This window comes from Wolffia australiana, chromosome 17, assembly GCF_029677425.1.
Source record: "Wolffia australiana isolate 7733 chromosome 17, ASM2967742v1".
Taxonomy (NCBI): domain Eukaryota; kingdom Viridiplantae; phylum Streptophyta; class Magnoliopsida; order Alismatales; family Araceae; genus Wolffia; species Wolffia australiana.
Genome location: NC_135851.1, coordinates 5228747 through 5245798, shown reverse-complemented (window position 1 = coordinate 5245798; position 17052 = coordinate 5228747). Strand labels below are relative to the sequence as shown.

General features: G+C 35.9%; 2 protein-coding genes across 11 annotated transcripts; one reads left to right on the top strand and one right to left on the bottom strand.

Annotated features, from left to right (window-relative positions):
* The first annotated feature begins 483 nt into the window (after nucleotides 1–483).
* Nucleotides 484–7659, top strand: LOC144714489 (kinesin-like protein KIN-12G). Of its 8 annotated transcripts, none has more exons than XM_078589244.1 (18): nucleotides 484–568; nucleotides 738–893; nucleotides 978–1061; nucleotides 1356–1474; nucleotides 1691–1803; nucleotides 1999–2090; nucleotides 2652–2741; nucleotides 2897–2967; nucleotides 3514–3588; nucleotides 3682–3769; nucleotides 4768–4826; nucleotides 4919–4982; nucleotides 5051–5116; nucleotides 5274–5436; nucleotides 5508–5600; nucleotides 6410–6476; nucleotides 6577–6632; nucleotides 7399–7659. In XM_078589244.1, the coding sequence occupies exons 7-14, from the start codon at nucleotides 2685–2687 to the stop codon at nucleotides 5403–5405; spliced, it is 612 nt and encodes a 203-aa protein (XP_078445370.1). In that variant the 5' UTR covers nucleotides 484–568; nucleotides 738–893; nucleotides 978–1061; nucleotides 1356–1474; nucleotides 1691–1803; nucleotides 1999–2090; nucleotides 2652–2684; the 3' UTR covers nucleotides 5406–5436; nucleotides 5508–5600; nucleotides 6410–6476; nucleotides 6577–6632; nucleotides 7399–7659. The 8 variants fall into 8 exon arrangements, with proteins under 8 accessions (XP_078445370.1, XP_078445367.1, XP_078445364.1 ...); XM_078589241.1 differs by having other exon boundaries at nucleotides 6283–6476; nucleotides 7403–7659; XM_078589238.1 differs by having other exon boundaries at nucleotides 6283–6476.
* A 5706-nt stretch (nucleotides 7660–13365) lies between these two features.
* On the bottom strand, nucleotides 13366–16007 carry LOC144714408 (uncharacterized). Of its 3 annotated transcripts, XM_078589143.1 has the most exons (7): nucleotides 15828–16007; nucleotides 15070–15236; nucleotides 14927–14990; nucleotides 14788–14856; nucleotides 14349–14547; nucleotides 14169–14268; nucleotides 13366–13714 (listed from the first exon to the last, which is right to left on the bottom strand). In XM_078589143.1, the coding sequence occupies exons 3-7, from the start codon at nucleotides 14960–14962 to the stop codon at nucleotides 13636–13638; spliced, it is 483 nt and encodes a 160-aa protein (XP_078445269.1). In that variant the 5' UTR covers nucleotides 14963–14990; nucleotides 15070–15236; nucleotides 15828–16007; the 3' UTR covers nucleotides 13366–13635. The 3 variants fall into 3 exon arrangements, with proteins under 3 accessions (XP_078445269.1, XP_078445266.1, XP_078445268.1); XM_078589140.1 differs by having other exon boundaries at nucleotides 14927–15236; XM_078589142.1 differs by having other exon boundaries at nucleotides 14927–15236; nucleotides 15861–16007.
* Between the last annotated feature and the right edge of the window lie 1045 nt (nucleotides 16008–17052).

Below are 17052 nucleotides of genomic sequence, written 5' to 3'. Positions count from 1 at the left end.
TTCCATTCTTTTACTAATTACAGATATTAAGTACTCTATATTTGTTCCCTTAATATATTACTATCATCTTAAATATAATATCTAACCTCTTCAATTCTTTATTATTCTTAGTATCTCTAGTACATATATATACATATAATCTCAGATATTCTCTCTTCTCTACATCTCTTTTCATCCTATTATTTTATATCTACTTTCTTATTAATTATCTCTTCTTATTCTTATTATCTTTAGTATTATTACTCTATCTCAATAGATTACAACTCAATTATTGAACACATACCTAAAGGCCAGTCCTGTGGACGACCTTACTCCAAATATACATTTGAGTAAGTTCTATATTTTATCAATTTTATTTGGTTGTAGGTAAATTAATTACAACGGCTGTGGCCATGTCGCTAATCCGGGGGACGCCGTCAAAGGGACGTACAGGAAGGATCAAGGATCTAAAGGTTCGATCACGACGCCATCTTCGTGAGAGCCACGAGGCAAGAGATCCGGAAAGCCAGTTTGTCAAGACCTTTGAGCAGGACGAGATGAATCCTTCAGGAAGAATAACAATGTCCAGGTCAGTTGATCAATTACTGTATGATCGTCAATATTTTTGCCATGGTTAACTCAAGATCTGCCAATGATGACATGAGAATAAGCTACGAAAGTTTCATTGTTTTTTCACGTTCTTAAGCTCTATTGCGAGCAAAGGGATTGATGAACGTTCTATCACTTGTCGCATTTAGGTTATCATCAGACTCTGTCCTCTAAACCGCGCAGAGATATCACTCCAGGGAGGTAAACGGTGCGTCAGACAAGAAACAAGTGAATCTATCACTTGGATTGGTCCACCAAAATCGCATTTCACATTTGATCATGTGGCTGATGAAGCCGTAAGCCAGGTATTCCGGCTCTTGTGGCTGTCTATGCGTTAGTCTTAATTTTCCTCAACTTCTCTATAACTAGCGACTTCTTCCTCCTCACAGGAAACACTATTCAACGTTGCAGGGGTACCCGTGGTTGATAACTGCATTTCTGGCTACAATTGTTGCATGTTTGCTTACGGACAGGTCAATTCTTGACACCGGCTTTAATATTTTCATCTTGTTTTCACTTTCTCAAAATATGGGGAATAGCCTTAGGTCCTATTCTCCGAGCATCTACTTTATATAAGTCGGGCTTCTTCTAACAGAAACCCTCAAAATTGACTTCTTCATAAATTATTCTCACTGTACAAGTTTTTCAAACATAAATCGTGTTTTATTGAAGCTTTGATTTGTAGTACTTGATGCCATGCATATTTGGAATAGATTCTATGGAATTTCTCCTTTACCGTGATACAAAATTAATAAACTATTTGTCAGACTGGGAGCGGGAAGACACATACAATGCTGGGGAGATGGAAGGAGGCACTACAATGCATAATGTTAACTGTGGAATGACACCTCGTGTTTTTGAATACTTATTTTCAAAAATCCAAACGGCAAGTTATCGTAGCCTTCTATCGTTACCCAGGATAATTTTTTGTCTTTTGAAATGTTAACTTATTTTGTTCAAATCACCAATATTCTTGGTATCTGATGCATTTTTTATTATGTATTTGACTGTACATACATGTAACACTTTTAATCTGCTTTCACTTCTTTATCTCTATTTCTGACTTGCATAGTTTAACTCATTCATTTCTAATGCCTTTTAGGAGAAGGAAGTTCGAAGAGAAGGGCAGCTTCATTTACATGCAAATGTTCATCGTTTGAAATATACAATGACCAGATTTTTGATCTTTTAGATCCGTCATCCTCAAGCCTACAGGTATTCTAGAGAGCACTTTGACAAATTTTCAATCTCGTCTACTTTCTTTAAAACACCTTATTTTAATAGTAATTTATTGTGGAACATGTTATAATAAAATTAGATCCTCTCTGATTTCCGCTTAAGTTTGTGAATCTCCTTTTTACTCTCACGAAGCTTCTTCGTGTCATCTGAATCAATGCTTTCTGACCACAGATTCGGGAAGACTTGTGAAAGGTATTTATGTGGAGAATCTCTCAGAATTCGAAGTCACATGTGCAAGAGATGTTATTCAACATCTTCTCCAGGTAGCTCATCTAATACGCTACTTTCTCATAGAGTCTTTTAATGCAACTATGGGTAAAGTCCTGAAATAGTGCATCTCAGATTCTTAAATGAATTTTCAATTGTCATGCATTTATTAAAGGCATTGAAGTAAAATTAGAGTTCCTTATATTGGAATACTGAAAAAAGGTCGTTAAGTTTAATGTTGGTTGAGATCTAAATTTTCGGACTTATATGCCATAAAATTTGTCTGCATTATCTTAGAATCCATTTGTTTTTCATTCTGATTTTATATTTCTGCTTCAGAAGTGCAAATGATCTTGATATTTGATATTTGACGTGGAAAGTTTATTTACTTAAGAGGAGTTTCTGTTTTAAAGTTTTCCCTCATGCTGGCCTTTTCTCCGTTGAACAATTATGGCTTCTTTTTTCACGGTCAGACACTTATTTGTTGGGTTATTTTGATGTGTTTTTGTCTGTGATACAATCTTATTTTTTTGGAGTTTTTTAATTATATGGATCGGTACAGTATTTCTACATTTCCTCTTGTATCTTTTTCTTTTTTTTTGGCATTGTTTTCATAGGGTGCGGAAAATAGAAAGGTGGCCTCAACGGACATGAATAGAGCAAGTAGTCGATCGCACAGTGTTTTTACATGTGTCATCGAGAGCAAGGTTGGTGCCGTCATTTTCACTTGTAAAAACTTGATTTGTTTCCTATGATCAAGGCTTTGACAGATTAAATCGAGGAATAGATTGAAAAATGATGGAAATCTTCTGCATCGAGGCCGTTTGTTTATTATACGTTTCTATGATCATTTTGTTTACAGTGGGAGTCGCAAGGAATAACTCATCGCAGATTCTCTCGGCTCAATCTTGTCGACTTAGCAGGGTCTGAAAGGTAAGAACTGTTGCTGTTGTTTTGATGAAAAGTTTGATGACAAATTGGTTATTATCCTAATAGCTAATATTTTCTTCGTTTTCTTTGAATTCTTCTAGAAAAGTCTCATGTTTTCTATGCACTTCCATTCCTGTAATAATTGCATTGGGACGGAGAACATCTCAGCTCGCATAATCCAAGAACAATCCCCATGATTTGTGTTGACATTATTGTCTCCTTTCCTTTTTCTTTTCTTCTTTCTATTATTAGCTCTTTTCTATTATTAGCCCATTAAGGGCCCTTTCTATTATTAGCCCATTAGGGCTCCCTATAAAACCCCTTGTAATCTCTTTGTTTGAGTATCAAGAATTGTTCTTTCTTCTTGTCTTCAATTTGCGTAGAAGAGAACATCACCAGGATGCATTCAACCTGCCAAATCATGAGAAAATCCAATAATTCTCTGTTTGTAACTCTTTATAATTGTAAATATGATTAGAAACTTGGAAAGCAAAGCCATGGCACATGTATTTCATTCTCTAATGGGAAATGGGAAATGATAAATCTCAGGCAGAAGAGCTCAGGTGCTGAGAGAGAGCGTCTTAAAGAGGCGACCAACATAAATAAGTCACTTTCCACTTTGGGGTACGTGGATCTAATCACATCTCATAGCATGTCAGACTAATATTTTGCAATGGGTTTAAAATTCTTGAGACTTACATTTTTCATGCCCCTCAGGCATGTGATTATGAACCTTGCCAACCTATCCAACAATAAGTCTTTGCACATTCCATATCGAGATTCAAAGCTAACGTTTCTTCTTCAGGTAGCTTTATTTTTTTTTTCTAATTCTTGGCTATCCTCAATATTCCTTTTATTGTTTTTTGTTACTGGAGATGGATGATTATTAGACTCGAACAACAAGATTCATGAATTTGTTAAATATTGACTCAAATGCTTCCCTTTATTCTTTAGAACCTTCAATTTTTTTGTGAATCTTAGAGTGTGTAGAGATTTTTTCAAATTATATTTTTTAAGATAATTCTCATTGCCCCTCGTTATCTGAATGAGAAATCATCAGTATCATTATTATCTCTCTTTGTGATATGCCTTATAACATATCTGTGAGTCTTGAACACGTCAGATCTTAAATTTCCTGTTACAATTCTTGATTTGAAATGCAACCACAATTCAATGCAAATTCAGGAGTTCATCACAAGGAAGAGCAGAGGGAGATGTAGGAAGAAATGTAGAAAAAGAGAGCGAGAGAGATCCAAGGTCGATGAACTTCTTCGGAATAGCTCCCACGCTCCCCGATGGAGGATGTCACTATTCTGCTGGATGACTGCAATCGGCAAGGGTCAAGCGGGGAATGTAGGCGAGGGAAATAGGGAGGAATAAGGAAATGAGTCATTGAAAGGGGGAACTCACGGTAAAGTTCTTCTCTGCTCTGGTAATCTTCCTTCCTCGTATAGATTTACGGGAGGAGGCCCATTTGGTTTGGGCCTATTTGGGTGGATAAAAGGGTTTGGATGTCATACCGGGCCTGCGATTGGCATAACAGCGGCCTGGAATCATATCATTTTGTTTTAATATTCTTCCTAGTGGATTGCAACATCAAGGTATCATTTTATGCATCTCTTCTTTGCTATCTGATGCTCATCAGTGTGGCCTTGAGACGGCTGCCGGGATTTCTGCTGATTAGCTGTCTCAAAATTTGACTTATTGATTTTCTTCCTTTAACCCTGGCTGGATAGTTCACATGAGTTGTAAAACAATAATGACAATAGGTTACTTCTCCTAATATACTGTTTCTTTTTTCAGGACTCTCTTGGGGGGAATTCTAAGACCACTATTATTGCGACCATAAGCCCTTCAACTTGGTTTTCTGCCTTCTTCTTATAAATATTTTCTACGACTTTCATTGGTTGAAATGTTTGGGTATGGACGTTAACTATTTTGTTGTCCTTTACAGTTGTGCGTTGGAAACTCTGAGCACACTGAAATTTGCTCAGCGCGCCAAGTTTATTAGAAATAACGTGGGGACCCAATGGATTTGTAATTGAATTCATCACTTAATTTACACTTTCAATTCATAAAATTTTAGGTCATTATCAATGAAGAAGCTTCAGGCGACGTCCTCACCATGAGTTTGCAGATTCAGCAGCTCAAGGTTGTATCTGATCCCCTGCCTTGATAATATTCTATGCGTCATTTTATGTTGTTCTTCATCTTTTCAATGCACATTTTCTCAACCGTTTTGATGCACTGATTTGAATTAATGCTGCTTCTTTCTTAACGAATGTTGAGATATTTTATGTTTTATGCAGCAAGAGGTCATTAGATTGAGAAGTTTAGTAGGCGGAGCGAAATTTCTGAAAATCTGCGAGCGAGGATGGGGTTTCATGTGTTTCAGGATCTCCTGGATCTTTCAACTGGGAAAACTGTCGTGGATCGTCTAGCTCATTGGCAGTGGATAGAGAAGCTACCAAGGCATGTTTTTTTTCTCTTGTTTTAATCAACAAATTTCTGACACGAGTCGTTGCTTGGTTTCTCGTCGTCAGGGAAAAGAGTTGGAAACAGCCTTTCAAAGAGATAAGGATTGGGAAATGTCCCCGAGGACAATGACAGTGAAGAAAGAGACTGATGAACAACTGGTAAGAATGTAGCTAGTAACTACTGAGCTAACGGAGTGGGGCATCTGGCATTTATGTTTTCCTTTGTTATGTCCAGTTAATAGCTTGTCTTTTATTACTTGTACCATCTGATATAGGTTTATACTGTATTTCTTTTTGTCAGTAATGAAGAGAAAAGAGAGGGGAGAGAGTGACACAGCCAGGAAATTGGGGCAAAAAACATCATCTATTATTTTCTTCAACAGGCCCCTTTATACCTTTAAACTAGAGAGAGAGAATCCCCTTAACGGTCATATTTTCGAAAAATATGACCGTTGAAGGAGATAGCTGTCCAACGGACAGAATTTCTGACCGTTGGAGCCTGGGCCTGAGATATCTCAGACCCAGTAAATATTAGGCTCATAAAGGGCCTAATATTGGCCTTACTCGGACCTCCCACTAATGGGCCCTTAATGGGCCCTTAGTGGATAATTAGTGGGCCCTTAATGGGCCCTTCATTTTAGGTTAGTCTTTTATTCATAATCCTAGAGTTAATCTATTACATTTTACACAAAGGCCTCGGGCCCATTGGTTAGCTTAAATCCTAACACATATCTTCCATGATCTAACACTTTTCGTTATCTGTGGTCGTCGTTCTTAAGTCAATGGTTATGTTTTTTTAATTTTAATTTTCCCCATGCTTTGCTTGGTAATGATGAGACAGGCCAATCAAGTAATGGACGGGGTAAAGGGTCTCAAAGTACGACTCCGATTAGAAGAAGAAGGGAACAACAAGCTTCTGCATGAGAACGAAGAACTTAAGAAAGAGATTGATCGTCTTCATAACATAGGTGAATGCAACCCTGAAGTAACTCAAGTTGCCATGGAGAATCTGCAGCTCAAGGAAGAACTCAGAAGGCAATTCCTTTCTTTCATCCTCCTCCAAAATCCAATTTTATGAACATCCTTCTTTCCACAATTAACACTTTTTTTTGGTTGTTGGACGCCAAATAAACAGGTTGCAGTCCCTTTTGGAGGAGGCAGAGCAGGGGATTCTGGACAACCAAAGAAGAGGTTTTTTACATGTTATTTGTCCTTGTATGTGAATCGTGATTTTGTCCATATATCCATGACAAATGGTACATAGATATCTTACCATAGAATATAACAAAGAAGTCATATAAAGTGCTTTTTCGTAACAAGAAGTCCCTTGCAACTCAGGAGTACAAAGGAAACACAATAACATTCTTCTGTCTAATTGTGGAAAACAGTCTGAGAACTCATAGTATAGCCTTTAAGGATGTCTAATTGTGGAAGGTTGCTTTAACATGTACTATGTTTAATGATGAAGTTGGAAATGCTGTATCTGAACTTTTATCACCCCCAGGGTGAAAAATAAGTTCACTCCCCTCAAGCTTTAACATACATTTTCTTTCGTGTTGTCCCTGCTGCCGCGTTTCAGTTCATCTCAAACATACAATGGTGTCAAAAACAGTCTGCGAATAACACACCTTGTTCCACCCATAAACCTGGAAAATGGTGCCTTACTATTCACACTTTAGACGTCGCATGAAAAATAACATTAAAGAACTTGGAAACCTCTATTCATGCAGAATTTTAGCTAGAAAATAAGAAATAGATAAATGAATAGAAATAGGAAAGAAGAAAAAAAGGGGAGAAAAAGGGGACAAAAACTCCTACAATCTCAATCTCATCTGTATCTCTCTCTCTCTCTTTCTCTCTTCTACACTCCCTCTCTACCCCATCCTCTCTCACCATATATCTCTCTCGCTCTCTGTCACATTTTCCTTCTCTTTACTGCGCTCTCTGTCACATCCAGGTAGCCTCTCTCTTGTCACACTGATGGAACCAGTCAACGGCTGACTCAAGGAAAGTCAACAGTCAACTCAAGGACTATTCAACAGTCATCCACCGACATCAACAACCCGCATTCGTCCTAGCCATCCTGCATCAGGGAGGGTCGTAGCTTAGCGGAGAAAAATTACTCTGGGGATAACGGCCTGATCTTCCCAATTGAACACAAAACCCTTGTATGAACAGTACTTGTTCTATTATTGTCTGTTCTGAAATTTTTACTAGCCATGCCCAATGTTTTGAAGATGCCTCTTGTATATGTTATCTCAGCAATAAATTATGCCGAAATGTCACTGAGCTTCCAAAACCTATTGACACAGACAAACTGAGAAGTCTGTAATTTCTAGGTGTGGAATACAGAAAAACTTTATTGATAGGACAACGGAAGCTGCCATGCTTCTCAGATGCACCTCCACCTCCTTCCAACTCCTCAATGGATAGCTGGGTGGAAGATGATTCTTCATAGAAGCCTGGTTGTTAGAATCATTTGATCCATCTTTTGGCAGCCTTTAGTCTGATCGCCCCATTGTTTGAGAAATATCGGATTGGATATATATGATGCCCTCTAAGTGCAATGATAAATCCCACATATCTTCCTCATCCAGGCATTATTTCTTTTGGTACAGGTTGAGCTCAAAGCTCTTGAATCCACTTCTGTGTTAGAAGCTATATGGAACTAATTTGACCACGGGTTTCTTATCGATAAAGTAAACACTATTAAGAAAGGGATAAGAGATAGTCAGATAATAACTAGTAAGGGATTAATTTTTATTATTATGATTATAATTCTAGATAAAAAGAGTTGGAGAATATTTATAGATGGATCGCTAGAAGATACGGCGCTTATTAGCAGGAGGAGAAGTTTTCATGAGACAGAAAATAAAGTAAAAAAAACAAAGATGACCAAAAGGACATTCCAGTTGCCTATGGAAATGCCTGAATCAGAGAGCATGTTTACCTAGATTTTTTTATGACAGCCGATTGCATAATTTATTTAGAAACTAAACATTGGCAAAATGAGCTGCTAACAAGGCCAGAAAAGGTTGGTCCTTGGATAAAAAATTTTGGATACTTTTTAAAGGTGTTATTGAATTAAATATGTACACAAAGATAAGGAACAGTAGTTTCAATATGAGATAATTGCCAAATTTTCAATGAAATGTCTTGAACATAATTATTTGATACAATTCTTATTTAGTATATCCTTATCTTTATAATTCATACTGTTATATACTTGATATGCTAACTTACCAGATTTCAGTGCTATATTGGATGGTCACGGTTGGCTTCAAACTTTCCTCTTCAAGCAGAATCCTCCTTCAGGTTAGTCTTTAGCTCTCCTCACTCACTCTTTCGTTCCATCCCCCTTCCTCAAGAACAAGGGACTTTCACCCCCTTGGAACAAAAGGATCGAAGGACAAATGTCACGCAGAGGAGGATCTTTCTCCATTAATGCTTCAGAAGAATTTCAGTTTTGGTGGGAAGATGCATTACCAAATGACAAACTGCTCGTTGGTAGGCAAGGAGAGCATCAAATTCCATGCTGACTGATATGAGAATTTCCTGAGACTTCTTTGGTGGATTGCAATGGTATTCCTGCATTCTCATTGCCTGAAATCACTTTTCTGGAAAGCAGAGTGATAGTCAAGGGTGGAAATCAATGGGGAGTGTGTTTTTTCTTTGCATTTCAAGTAATTTCCTCAGAACTTGGAAATAAAAGATCAAGAAAATATAGTGAATATTCATTGGAAAGCCAGAATATTATTGAAGAAGAAAATGGACGAGTCAGCACACTTTCTAATATCATTGCAAAACAAATATTCAATGAAGTCGGGTTGTAATGTATTTTTGCTTGTAATACTTATTTATACACAATTTAAGTATTACTAACTAACATAGATTAAACTCAAAATCATGATTGCCCCCCTTCTAAAGCAAAGATCTTAATTTTTGTGTTGTAATATTTGAATTCGAGTCCAACATCCATAAATATAAAATACGAAATTTTTCTGTTAATATTTGATTTTTTAACTCATTGTTTGGGTGCCACATCATTCGAGACATTATTTTTGGGTGTTAACTCTTTCCAGTCATATATCGATATTTCGAGCTCTAACTTGTGTGATTTCTTATTCATTGTATACCTTTCTTCCTAAAATTTACACCTTACCTTATTTAACCATTTTTAAAAGTAATTAGATTCTCAATAATTACATAGACTGGAATTGACACATCCCTTTTCTTCTGAGAATTGGCTTTATAAATTTTTAATAAATTTATTTCGTTTCCCAAGTTTGATATTTTTATAATACTATTATATTTTTTATATTTTTAACATTGTGGTCATTCTAAAATTATATTCTTATTTTCTCTATCAATTCACATAAAAGGAAATGGTTCGTCAAAGTTAACAGTTTGACTTGTCTATTGATATTTATCTTGAAAAAAACTTTAAAAATTACAAGCAAAGCACTTTCATAAAATATAAAATAGTAAAATTACAATGCAAAACATTAGTGATTGGACTTGGTCAACACACTCATCTGATTTCATATTCTCAGCATTGTTTCTCATGATTTTATTACAAATTTTTCTGGTTCAATTCAGTCGGAATAATATGTTTGTGTAGTATTGTTTAATCAAATTTATCTGGTTTCTCATAGTTTTTCCTCTCATTTTTCACTTTTTCATTGTGTAAACGGATATAGTTTGACTGATTCAGCTCCCTATAAATGTTAGTTTGCACACATTATCATACTTGAATTTTATAAATCTAGTTAGTTTGAAATATTACCCTTGATTAAAGACTATCGTTTGTTATTTCATTGTTTTGAAAAATTCAAATTGATTTCATTTTCTCAGGTTACCATTTCTTATAATGTGTGAACGATCCCATCTTGAACATTAAATTGCCTTAAAACAATTAATTTTACAATATAAGACTCTCTCATATATTAATATTAGGGACTCATATGTCATAATTAGAATAATGACTGTCAAGAAGATGAGATCTGTTTCTCAAGACTTCAGATGATCTTTATAAATGTGCCCTTAATCATTGTGAATGACAGTTAGGTATATAATCATATTGGTATTCACATGGACAAAATTTGTAAACTATTTCATCAAAAATATTATTCATTGTATAGAATTAGTTTAACCTTATAAATCATCTCATATTCGTGTTGCATCTTCTCATCTAGATTACATAATAAATTTCTTGAATCTCACTTCAATCTATAAGCTAACACTAAGAAACTGGTGATAAGGAGTTTGCAAATATTAGTCCAAACCAGTATCTTCGGCACCTTAGGTGTAAATACCAGCAATATGACCGTGACATGAATCACCATTTCACACTTAACTTATAATTCTATTTGGAGCAATAAATAAACCAATGAAGGAATTTTTTCTCACTAATATAATCAACCATTCCTCAATTCCTCAAGTGGGTTCTGTTGAAATGTTTAATTTTCCAGCCGTTATAGATGTATCTATATAATCCGTGACACATTGAATCGCCAACATTTTGACGAGCCTATGTGTGATCATTTTATCATTCTGATACCATAATGAGGAGAAAGATTACTACTTGATGAATTATGTCATGTTAAAATTTTTTCATTGATCTCTCATAATTCATATTTAAAATCATGTAAATTATAACTAAAACTTAAGTATGATAGCATCACTCATGTGTCGTAAATACGTATAATAAATACTTAAATAACTAGGATGACACTAGAGAGACTGAGCAAAAATTAGTATTGTATTGGTGAGGATGAGGCAAAACTCTCTGGTATAGTTGTTCAAGAATTTCACATTATCTTGGTGGATGTTGTTGCCCAATTAATACCTTTGTTCACAGCTAACTGAAAATATGCAAATACATGAAGACAAAATGAACCATAGGTTTATCCCCTTAGAGCGTCTATCACAATGGAATACACATGACATTAAATGCCACACTAGAGAAGCACAAATTTTTTTATAATGGTATGTTTGATTTTGGATATGATGGATGGGATCTAACAGTATTGCGAAGTTTATCTCAATCCATAACCTTCTGACAGATGGGCAAACGAAAGTTGGGAATAGCACCCAGGAAAATTTTGATTTTGTGTCATTTTGGAGACTAGCCAGAGCAGTGGGGTCTAACGCTGTCACAATCTGAGTTTGCTTACATTCCATGTTAAGTCGCTCAAAAACAATAGTCCCCATTTTCTTTCTTGTAGCTCCGAACCTGCTTCGATTACTTTTGTAAAAGGCAAAAGAATTAGCAGCAAGTAACATTTCTGACTTTATCAAGTCTGCCTATAGCACCAAGTGTTGAATTTTGGAGGCCTGAATGTCAAAACAGCTCAAAAGGATCAACAGTGGAAGACTAATGAATCATAACGGCATTGACAAAACATGAAAGGAAGAACCTGTGCACAACTCACATCTCTGATTTCTTGGATCCCCAAGAAAGATGAGTTAAGCTCCTCATGTGTACATCCTCGAAATGTATACATGCAGTCCACGCATGTCAAATCTTCTCCTTCACCTTGGGTAGCTACGTTCAACCTCCATCGTTGTTGGTACGCTATCCTGATCACATCAAGAATAGAGAGGTACCATGGTAGGAAAAGGAGAAGAAGGGGCATCACTTAAAAATTATGCCCTGGCTGAATTTCATTTAGAGCCTTCCTTTATTTACCCTAAGCGGGTATTTTTTTATCAAAACCGCCAAACTTAGGTATCTCTTTTGAATTCCAAAACACCATGTGTGTGACCTTCAATGCCATGTATCAGTCTAGTTAACAACTTTAGCGGCCCAATAACCTTTATTGGCCTTATAAATTTATTAATGAGATCATCATAATGATTTATTAATGTCATATAGATTTATACAGTAATATTTAGAACACATGCTTAAAGACTAGTGATCTCTGTATTATGATCTCATCATAATTCAATACGACTAATCATGCATTCATGAACTTCATTATAAGCATCACGTATGGTCTATAATGAATATATTCTATTAATGAACATGGAGCGAGATATGGAATGTGTGCCTGGCTTTCCAGCCACATATATTTCCATCATCTAGCATGACACACTTCCTGGAAGTTATGAGAAATATCAAGAGGCGGCTAACATGAAATGACGCAAAAAGCTTTTTGGGAAAAGATCATTGGTTATGGTCTACATACCCAAAGAGATATTACGTATAAAACAACAACAAATTGAAGCCAAAGAAGTATAGCTTTTAAAAGATTCTCTAGAAAATAAGCGACAATGCATGCATCATTAACCATCTGAAGTAGATCATTTTAGAAGCTGACATGATCTGCATAAAAGTACTTAGAGCCCCACAAAAACCTTCTGACATATTTTCTCTAATAGAATCCTCTTATGGATTCTTCTCTCATATAGTCCTCTAAAAAAGATTCTTGTATGACAGAATCCTCTAAGAGACTCGTCGCTTTTTTAATCCTCAAATAGATTATTCGTTTGTCACAATCTGCACAATATCTTTGCTTCAACTTGTTAGAGCTACAAATCTTCTATTTATATAGTCAGGATTTTCTAGATCCACACAATATCTTCTGAAAGATTCTACATGCCCTATAATATGTAGGATATATCTGCTTACACCTTTCAGGCTGCCGATTCTCTATTTTCACTTGTCAAAGTTTTTTTAAAATGTTTTGAGCTGTCTTCACGTGGGCACTAATATTATTTTTCAGAGAGGAGAAGATATTTTAAATGTATTGTTAATGCAAGTTATTAAAATGTAAGGTAAATGTAAAAATTCAAAGGTTCTATATTGAATTGGGGAAATTATAATTCACCTTTTTTTTAACAATAGGACTAGTTTTTATTAATGCATGGCAATAATGAGACTATTTCCTTATTACATAATTTGCATGAATAATTTCTCTCAATTTTTATGATTCTTATTGCAGTGAATCCAATCTTGTGGTAATATTCCGCATCATTTGAATCAGTATGTCTCTATTCTCATTCACCGATTTTTGCAATTTCTCATCCCGTAATATCTTTTGTTCCTTCTTCATATCGACAATGCTCATCTCAATTTCCTCAATCCTTGACAATAGTGCCTGAGCATCATTCTTATCACTGCTCTTTCCCTTCCAACCACATCAAAGACTACTCTCTAGTTTACACAACCTCTTTCTCTACTCTCCCAAGCTTACTTAATATCCACATTCGAACAAGTTTCATACCGGAAGACTTCCATCGTGCCTTTTGTCACTTTCCTGGGCGTGCCACTGCACAAATGTCGTTAGATTGTTGCTCCATGGAATTGATCACACAAAATCTATCCTTCTAAAAGTATATGAACGGTAAAAGTGATCATCTAATGCTCTTGTAACAACAGTAGAGGGCAAAAAGAGTCAGGTAAGCATATGGAAGACATTCCACAAGAAAGACTAAAGTTTAGGCACTCTAAAATGGATAGCACGTGTTGAAAAAACAAATGCGAAAGAATCTAGGCATAGAGCTCATATAACTACAACGCTACTATTATCAGTAAATAACGTGAGAAATAAATGGCGCAAACTGAATACATCTTTGACCCAGAATGAGATCATTTCACATTTTATCCAGAATGTTAAAGCACAAAAGACAAAGGGTTCTTCAGATGCAGAAGCCTTTTAAAGTTCACAATCAAAATAATATAGAGGAACACAACTAAGGGACACACACACATCCTCTTATTACCTTGATTTGATGGTTTTATAGTCCTCAGTATTGTGACTCATAATTTTATCCGATGCACAATTTCTGCTGTCTGATCCATTATTACCTTTCCCAAAAGATTCTGACACAACCATTAATGATGAGTAAGAACAAAGAAAGATTTAATGCAGCAGTATTGCCAAATATAGCAATTTACGTCACCTTTCCATGACTTGTAATACTCCCAATTAGAAATGCAGTCAATAGTCTTTTGAATAACACTCCCCAATGACCCTAAATTGTATCGCGATAGCTCTTTGACCACTTTAAAAAGGCTTTTCCCGTTACTTAAGAATATGTAATTGTTGTGGTTTACTGATGTGACTCCAGAATGCTTTCCAAATTCTGAGGCAGTAAGAAGCTGTAAAAGCATTTTATAAAAAAATTAAAATTTTCCCAGCAAAAGAGATAGGTCTTCCCAAATGCTAATGGATTCAAGAGAAAACTGGGGAATCGAACTACATATCATGGAAAACAAAAATTAGTCATTATGAAACACAGAAAAAGATGGAATTGAACAACTTTCAATCATGTTTTTTTTGCATGCCACCATTATCTTAAAACGGCCCCAGAGAAAAGTGAACATAATTTTGGATCTCACATTCGTGTAGTTACAAGAAGAGCAGCCACATAAGTAACCCAGACCTTTGATAACGCCGTTAGTTTCCGCCTGAAAGAGAGGAACATAAATAGTTAAATAAAAATTCACTGATAAGTCGAGGGGAGGGGGAACTATCCACCTTATTAAAACTGCACGTGATGGGCAGCCCTTCCATGAGACCAGTCGACAGCAATCTCCTCACGCTGGAAACAGGGCTATTAGGATGCACACTTTTCAAAACTCTTCGACTCATAACAACCTTTGGCATGCAAATATTCCAACCATAAAACAGTTTCCGTTCTTTGAATTTCCAGCCGTGCTGTCTTACAAATGGGTCCTAAGCTTGTCTTTCGCTTTCTTTGATACACTTTTTGTCACAGCAAATCATCTTAAAGGAATCAATACGAAAAACCTCCTTCTAAAGAGAGCCGTCCATATAATCCTGTGGCCTGAGTACATAGAAATAACACATAATGAATTCAACACTCGTTTCCAATACTCGCAAGAAGTAAATAGGAAGTTTCACAGCACAGAATCACCGGTCGAATAATATGCATACCATGCAAAGATATCTTTAAAATGCAGAAGAGAATCATCCTTCAGATGTGAAAAGAGGGGCCTACTTGTCTAATAAAATAGTAAAGAAAATAAAACGGGAACAAAAATAATCGACAATCATGAGGCAAAAACAAGAATCACGAGTTCTAGGAATCCACTGGTGACTTTGGTAAGCTTTGAGTTTTATCCCCGATCAAATCGTCCCAGGGATCTGAGCAAGATCTGGCCAATGCGATTGATTGAACTATTCGATCTGACCGCCATCAAATCGCTCGAATCTGCGAATTCGATTCGATCCTGTGAGTTTCCATCTGATCGTCGAACCGCTGAGGGTCCAACGCCTGATCAAATTGGAATGGAAAATGGCCACAACCACAACTGAGTTTTCCTGTGCTTTATGGAAGTGAAATCATCTCATGAAAGTAAGGAAAAAACAAAGATCACAAACAATATAGTGAAACGAATAAACAATCTTCGGCGACCTTAAACAAGGATCCATCTTAGGATCGAACGACCTTCGTTTCAAGTCAGGCTTCATTCTAGACTCCCGAAGCTGCTCCAAGAACGAGAAATTTAACTAGAAATTTCTCCGCAAGTGGAAGAGTTTGAGAGTGGTTGGAGGGTTTTGTTCTTCTGGAAGTGACGCGTGGAATTGGCGGGAAAGATCAGTTTCAAGGACAGTATGGTGTAACAAACCTTGGAATCTGCGACAGTCGTCTTTTATATCAGCATGGATTTGGGATAATTAATAAGAAAATTATTAAAAATAGGGTAGACGTAAAATTTAGAATGTCAGTGTTCTGGTAATTTTTACCAAAACCTGCAAAACAAAATAAACTGAGACGCAACGCGGATACCATATAATAGGATTGGATTCTCGTTATTATTAACTCAGTGTTCCAAAACCCTCCACGTGTAGCGTGCAGGCAGGGAACGGCACTCGTCATCCGTCACATCACATGTCACCGTGGCGGAAACGTGACAGATGATGTGACGGTGACGGTTAGGCGATACGATGCTGTCGTGACAACGGCGTGATGGTGACAGGGTGCCCTGGATGCGTGACGTGACGAAACGGCCGTCACGGATGACCACCATGACGTTTATTTAATGCATTAAAATAATTAAATTATTGGCAAAACATTATGGATATAATTAATTTAATAAAGAATTTATTGACGAAAAAATTATGGATCTGGTGACTCTTGTTTTAATAATTTTTGATAATTAATTTATTGGTGTAAATTGTGAATATAATTATTTAAATAATTAATTTCTTGACGGAAAAATTAAGGATTTAGTGAGGTTTTTTAAAACAATTTAATAATTATTTTTGCTAACATAAAATTATGAATATAATAATTAATTTCTTGACAAAAAAATTAAAGATTTTAGTGGCGTTTCTTTTAATACATTTTAATGATTAATTTATTGACTGTATTTTGTGAATGTAATTAATTTGCTGTCCGTCGTTTGCTATCTTAAAGTGTTATTCTCCTGATTCAAATTTTCAATATCTCTTTTTCATAATCAATTATTAGTGTTTGTTCTTTCTTATTATTTTTCTGTTAAATCAAAACCCTACTCCAACAATTTTTCTACTAACATACTAGTGACTTAAAGGCATTGTTTAGTTACATAGCCTATATGGCTGACTAAGTTACCATTCGTTGAGAAACCATTTTGTAAGCTGCTCAACTTGATCAG

Coding starts and splice junctions, on each gene's coding strand:
- LOC144714408 (XM_078589140.1), bottom strand. CDS start 15,055: ATGCCAAAGGTTGTTATGAGTCGAAGAGTTTTGAAAAGTGTGCATCCT. Junction 14,857..14,926: donor TCACGTGCAGTTTTAATAAG/GTGGATAGTTCC, acceptor CCTCTCTTTCAG/GCGGAAACTAACGGCGTTAT. Junction 14,269..14,348: donor GTATTACAAGTCATGGAAAG/GTGACGTAAATT, acceptor TGGTTGTGTCAG/AATCTTTTGGGAAAGGTAAT.
- LOC144714489 (XM_078589244.1), top strand. CDS start 2,685: ATGAATAGAGCAAGTAGTCGATCGCACAGTGTTTTTACATGTGTCATC. Junction 2,968..3,513: donor GACTTAGCAGGGTCTGAAAG/GTAAGAACTGTT, acceptor GATAAATCTCAG/GCAGAAGAGCTCAGGTGCTG. Junction 4,983..5,050: donor CCAAGTTTATTAGAAATAAC/GTGGGGACCCAA, acceptor ATAAAATTTTAG/GTCATTATCAATGAAGAAGC.